The 7,150-nt window shown below is 36.4% G+C and overlaps 1 protein-coding gene across 1 annotated transcript; it reads right to left on the bottom strand.

Moving 5' to 3' along the window:
• Positions 1 to 1,656: 1,656 nt before the first annotated feature.
• LOC123544128 (glutathione hydrolase 1 proenzyme-like) lies at positions 1,657 to 7,124 on the bottom strand (the record flags this gene model as incomplete). The annotated part of the gene is given in 4 exon segments (XM_053533982.1): positions 1,657 to 2,664; positions 3,937 to 4,050; positions 4,360 to 4,600; positions 6,937 to 7,124. Coding segments are annotated over 4 exon segments (690 nt in total), but the record flags the coding sequence as incomplete, so codon positions are not given.
• Positions 7,125 to 7,150: the final 26 nt, after the last annotated feature.

Below are 7,150 nucleotides of genomic sequence, written 5' to 3'. Positions count from 1 at the left end.
GTAAACAACCTAATGGTTCGATTTATTGTTGGTTCAGTTTTTTAAATGTAAACCTTTACACAAAAGGCAGCTGGTATAAGGGTCAAAACTTAATGCTGCGGAAAAGATAAGATGGTCACTAGTATGAAAATATTAATCTTCTTAAGTGTGAACGACATGTTAACGTATTTTGAACAGAATATTTCAGTTATGGTCAGTGTAATATAACTTTTGAGCTAGCAAAACTTTATGATTTTAAATATTTAGGTGTGATAAAGCTAAAACCTTTATTTGAAAACTGTGGTCATTTTTTGAAAGGATGCCTAAGTAAGTGTATCTACTTAATAAATTCTAAGTTTCAGCTTTTCCTGGCTTTCAATGACACTTTCTGTAAAGTTTAGAAAGGTGTGGGTATTTGGATTTGGTCACTTCGTATTTCTAAAATATCATAATTCAATGTCAAATGGACTTTGATACTGATGACCGCTTTTGTTATATTTTTATCACAAGCGAAGGAATGCGTCGGTAAAAAAGATTAAGGAAGATTATATTCGACACAAACCCTCTAATTTGACCGAGTATCCAGGGCTGCAAACATTGTTTAGATTTCGGTAAAAAGGATTAAGGAAGATTAGATTCGACACAAACCCTCTAATTTGACGAGTATCCAGGGCTGCAAACATTGTTTAGATTTCAAGGCAGCCTTAAAGACTAGCGTGTTTTTACATGATACTTTCATGCCTTGTCAGTTAAGTAAAAAAAGGTATTTCTACGCTCTTACTTCTTAAGTAAATGTACTTACTCGTACTTGCGTGTTTCTCATATTCAAAAGAACACAGCAGTTTTTTTAGCTTTACTTTTCAATGGAAAGTGAGGAGCTATTCTATTCAGTACTCTTGCGCAAGTAGAGTAATAGAGTCCCCCACCTGTCCCATCAAATAATCAAAGAGGAAAGCGTAGAAACCAGCACTAAAAGTGTTCCAATATAGATATAGCTCTGTACCAGTTGTATTAGAACTTATCGTGTCAGATAAGACATACCACTGTGAAAAGTTGTTTTGCCTTCTGTGTATTATAATTCACAGGATTTAACTGGGCACTCGTGTACGAAACAAACAATACTAGTATGGTTTTGGCAGTGAGAAGTCAATGAATTTCCTTCCACAATGAAGGCTTTAGATTTAATAATTAAAATAAACAACTGCAAAAAGATGTAAATGGCTAAATTCTAACTACAGTTATTTCACAAACTAATAGCCAGTTTAAGTATTCATAAAACATTAGCATTATGTGATTCGATGTTTCTCAGTACAGAGCTGGTGCAGTCGTTCTGCGCATGCCCGGAATGGTTATCAATAGGAGCGCACGGCAAAATTACGCATTTTTGCATGTCCGCACACATTAGTGTATAATATGCATAATATACTGACTAAAGGTTAGGGTTAGTATCACCATGGTTACAAATTATATACATTTAAGATATTTTTCGTTCAAATTTAGTTAATCCGGTATATACCGGAGTCTGTAATATATCACGGGCGCACCAGCTCTGTTTTTAGTCACAGCCTATGTGATTAATTAGACTTTAGGGGATATTCTTTTAATATTTGCGAAAGTGTTAAATATGCACGTTGCGTTGTTGGTAGACATAATTCAAGATTAAACATAACAAACAGTGTACAGCACACTCAAACTCTCTGCCAATGTTTTGTCACAGTGTCCTATGCAATAATTATGTTGATAGTGTAGTCGACTTGATGGATGTTCTCCAGAGTTGATCGGTAACAACATAATATGGACCTTTTTCAAGTTTGTTCAGAAGTGTTTGCTTGACTGCGTTTGGGATTAAATTTTTCAAGCTATGAAAAATTGCTGCCTTGCATTAAATTGTATGTCCGTAATATATTCCAGGTCAAAAGGTCAGGATCGTGTGAGCTGTTTATAGTTACATCATTAGAGGAAGCGCGGACTGTTCCTATATTGTACATTTCTGTGAGTGGCAGCATTATACAATGCTATGATCACTTGACGACGTAAATTCCTTACTATTAATCCGACATTAAATTAAGCACCATGAATGGATGACAGTGCTACGGGGGTATGAGCATTATGTCATACGCACCGAACCGTAAAATGATATAAAGTCATAGCAGTCTGAATATCTTTTTTACTGCTTAATTTGCTTTCAAGTTTCAATAACACTCTCACTGGAATGGTATCCTATTTGCCGTGTCTAAACCACAAAATGCGATTATGATATTTATTAATCCAGTGAAAGAAACAAACGTAATACTTTCAAAAGCAAAACGTGTTTATTTATCAAACAGGTCCCTTTGTACAGAGGAAAGACTATAAAAGGGTATTATGTCCCATATTGCGGTGCACGTTTACGTTTTTTTCTGTAATGCACTTCAGAATACAAAGATAATTGCAAATGTATTTTTCTTAGTAATTTGATTATAACGTTTTGGCACAGCACTGTAGCTGCCAGGAATATGTTTATGGATGATGTATGGCTTTTGGAATTGGTATTTGTGGTTAATATCCATCTGGTTCCCCATGTTTTCTGTAATCACAATTAGCTGTTATTTGGTCCCCGACTCTGAGTATTCCCTGTACAACAGCTGAAGCGCTCTCATATATTGTCACATTGTGACCCATGTCCCGCAATCCGTCTATCATAACCTGTAATTTGTAAATATGCTTCAGTAGAATGCATACGTGAGAACCTTTTGGAGAGATGAAGTAGATTTTCAGACTTTCCGGAGACGTCAGACTTTCTGAAGATAGTCAGTTGTAAAGGGCGATTTATTTGCAGTGCCACCAGCTCAAGCATTTTCGCATTAGCACTATTATTGCCTATAAAGGAACAAGTACAGAAAAGCCCATCCACTTAGCTACTTCATGGGGCCGTGAGTTCGATCCTCGGGCTAGGCATTATGTTCTCCGTGACGATTTGATAAAAGACATTGTGTCTGAAATCATTCGTCATCCATCTCTGATTTTTATATGTGGAGAAAGTTGGAAGTTACTTGCGGTTTGCGGTACAGAATCCAGAAACACTAGTTACGTTAACTGCCTGCCGTTACATAACTAAAGTATTGTTGTTAAACCGGAAACAAACCAACAAAATAGTACTGCAAGAAATTATGTTTGGTATTACTCTAAATATGGCACCTACTCAGTTTTCCGTTGCCAAAATAATTTTTCAACAAATTATCTTTGTATTTTTATACTGTTTTTAAAATAAAGCAAATCATTGTGCTGTCAGTACTCTTTGTACTTTAATTATACAATCCGGGAAGAAATGTTTCTGGCGAAAAGGAACGTTATAGTTCCTACAATCTTTAGTAGTAAAAAACAGCACTTAAATTTTTATGCAATCTAGTTTTATTATTATTAGAAGAAGATGACTCTCACAGATACTGCGGAAAAAAACAGTATCATTTTACTTTTTCAACGCAAATCTATTTATATGTACGTTTTCATTTAAAAAAAAAATGTTACATAAGTTAACAGAAATTTTCCCAAGCTGGAATTTGAATCGCAGCAGGACAGCAAATGAATGAGGATGACGAAGTCTTCTGTATTTAGTACATCACTCAAATTGATCAAACATTCTCAAAACGGAAGGAGAGTCGAAAATTGATATATGATCTTTATGGATCACCTATTTCGCATTACAATATAAATTCACAGATGCGACGTCTATTTTTATAAACACAATTTAGCTCTTCTATAAATATATATGTATCACGCTCGTCTAATTAGAAACCATCCGAATTGAAAACGGTCCTTTCAGTTTTAAGGACCTTTCGGCTCTACTCAGCTTTTTGGATTTCATTTTAAAAATCTAGTTAGCTTTATTTTTCACTTAAACAATCGTTTAATAATAACAACAGGACTCAATAATGTGTCCAAAATCGATCTAGAACCGCAAGATATAGGTTATTTTACCGACGGGAATCCTGATTGCACCCTGACTTCTTGAGGAAATAGCTGATGATGTATGCGCGGATAGTCTATCGCTTCTTTTATACCCCAGTTGAACCATAACGTTTCCATGGTAACCTTTAAAACATTCACCGGATATTAACATGCATTTTTATGTAATGTATGCATATATCACTGACGTCATTAAAATTCCTTCATACAGGAGTTTAAATAACTGTAACTAGAATTGGATACCTTAAAGGTAACATTACTGAAGTCAAAATAATACATTAGGTTATTCTTATTAGTATTTCTTCCATATTTCTAGGTATATAAGATAGTATTTTTGTAATGGATAGCTTTACATGGCAGTGCAATATAGTTCAAGATAAAATGAGAATGTTTTAAAAATATTGGGTTTGCTGATTTATTTATTCTTAAAAATACCTGTGCTGTTGAAGTTGTTATTCTTGTCCCACCAGAAGCGCCTACTATTAATTTGACATCTCCGTTTCCATCCACAACTATGCTAGGACTCATTGATGAAAGAGGACGTTTCCACGGTGATATAAAATTGGCAGCAGACGGCGGAACGCCAAAATAATTATTTTTTCCTGGTGTTGAAAAGTCGTCCATTTCGTCATTGAAAACAATTCCTGTACGTCTACCAATAACCTTTGATCCAAAACTAAAAGACGTTACTTAAAATATGTATTATGAACTGTAGTTGAAAAGAAGTAACAATTCTGTAATTAATTTGTTTTACCAGTATCAAAATATAACCAACACCTATTTAAGTTAAATAGTCAGCCGATTGACTCATTTACTTGGACCCCAAACTACTTACATAACTGCTTAAGCCAAGTGGCCTTTTAAACTTTAACAAGAGCTGTCACTAATGGTGACAAATGCCCCCGCAGCACCTTGACCTTTGACCTGGTGACCCCAAAGTCAGTAGGGGTGGTGTACTCATAAAGTACTATCAGCATGTAAAGTTTGAAGGTCCTGGGTGAAGTGGTTCGCGAGTAAAGTGCCTTCATGCAAAAAGTTAATGTTGACCCCTGTGACCTTGACCTTTGACCTGGTGACCCCAAAGTCAGTAGGAGTGGTGTACTCAATAAGTACTATCAGCATGTGAAGTTTGAAGGTCCTGGGTGCAGTGGTTCGCATGTAAAGTGCCTTCATGCAAAAAGTTAACGTTGGCCCCTCTGACCTTTGACCTGGTGACCCCAAAGTCACTAGGGATGGTGTACTCAATAAGTACTATGAGCATGTGAAGTTTGAAGGTTCTGGGTGAATTCGTTCGCATGTAAAGTGCCTTCATGCAATAAGTTAACGTTGGCCCCTGTGACCTTGACCTTTGACCTGGTGACCCCAAAGTCAGTAGGGTTGGTGTTCTCGTAAAGTACTATCAGCATGTACAGTTCGAAGGTCCTGGGTGAAGTGGATCGCTAGTAAAGTGCCTTCATGCAAAAAGTTAATGTTGGCCCCTGTGACCTTGACCTTTGACCTGGTGACCCCAATGTCAGTAGGACTGGTGTACTCAATAAGTACTATCAGCATGTGAAGTTTGAAGGTTCTGGGTGCAGTGGTTCGCGAGTAAAGTGCCTTCATGCAAAAAGTTAACGTTGGCCCCTGTGACCTTGACCTTTGACCTGGTGACCCCAAAGTCAGTAGGAATGGTATACTCAATAATTGCTATCAGCATGTGAAGTTTGAAGGTTCTGGGTGCAGTGGTTCGCGAGTAAAGTGCCTTCATGCAAAAAGTTAACGTTGGCCCCTGTGACCTTGACCTTTGACCTGGTGACCCCAAAGTCAGTAGGGGTGGTGTACTCAATAAGTACTATCAGCACGTGAAGTTTGAAGGTTCTGGATGCAGTGGTTCGCGAGTAAAGTGCCTTCATGCAAAAAGTTAACGTTGTGACTAACGAACGAACGAACTAACTAACTAACGAACGGACGGACAGTTGAAAACTAATATGCCTCCCTTCGGGGGCATAAAAAGAGGTTTTTCGTGGCTTATTCGATTAACTATTCTTAATGTATCGAATGCTTTATTGTAATATCTAAAATAACAATACAGTATTAAATATATTCAACATCTTTTCTAACTCCACATCTGGTTTTGAGTGAAATTTGTACACAATGTTTAATGATTATTTTATTATAATAAAAACAAAAACGATAGTAGTCTAACGTAAACTCATTTAAACGTATGTATAACAATTAGGTAACACTTATATGACATGTCACATTATTAGTAAATTCCGAATCGCAGCAGTGCACTTTGAACCTATGAATTCAATCAAATACGGAATGTTCAACACTATTTTCAATATCAACATGTTAATTTCATATCAGGTTTGTGACGTCGCTATTAACGGATGGCATGGAATAAAGAAGTATATTTAACTCAATAATTTTCAAATTTTCTCGGCCAAAGAAGCAAAATATGCATGATTTCATAAGTAAAAATGAATATGCACCACAATGATGATAAGCTTTGCATAGAGAAATATGCACTCGTGTTTTTGCGGATTAAAATTGCACTGGTGATGTAGCGAAAAATCTCAACTGGAGAATTCATGCATATTTCTCAATACAAATCAGATAATCTATTAATGCACATTTACAGAATCTTATTCTATGTCAGGATAAGATCATTTTCTCCCTGTGAGATTGTAATACTGGTCGTAAAACTGATTAATCCCTGAGATGGCACTACTTGCCGCAAAGAGGCCAGCACCAAGTTGCATTCATTTTGTGACTTTGATTACCTCATTGCAACTGTCCTGATGCAACGAATATACGTACACTTGATATCAATGTTATGTTTTATTTAACTGAACTGATCATTAAACTATGTGTCCAATATTCATTCAAATCTGTCTTTTGCAGAGATAAAATCAAAACAAACAAAAAGAACGTCAACAGGTGTGGAGTTAGAAAAAATGTTGAGTTTGTCTGCATTAAATCCGGTAGTTTCTTCTCATTACATTTTATCAAATTTATTTATTTACTTACTGTAAATTGATGGTACTGGTAATAGACACGGCATCCCCGTTCGGTCCCAGAACTGAAAGATGTGACGTACCGTGGTCCCAGGGACTGCTAAACATTGGATGGTAGTAGGCAGACCCGAAAGTAGTTGTGTCGTTAATCAGAGCCCGTTTTGACTCCCCAAAACTTGGATCCGTCATATTCTTGACCAGCTGAAACGGATAAGACCTTAATACTA

The sequence above is a fragment of the Mercenaria mercenaria genome, unplaced genomic scaffold (genome assembly GCF_021730395.1).
Source record: "Mercenaria mercenaria strain notata unplaced genomic scaffold, MADL_Memer_1 contig_3281, whole genome shotgun sequence".
In the NCBI taxonomy this organism is placed as follows: domain Eukaryota; kingdom Metazoa; phylum Mollusca; class Bivalvia; order Venerida; family Veneridae; genus Mercenaria; species Mercenaria mercenaria.
This window is presented reverse-complemented; position numbering and strand designations above follow the sequence as displayed.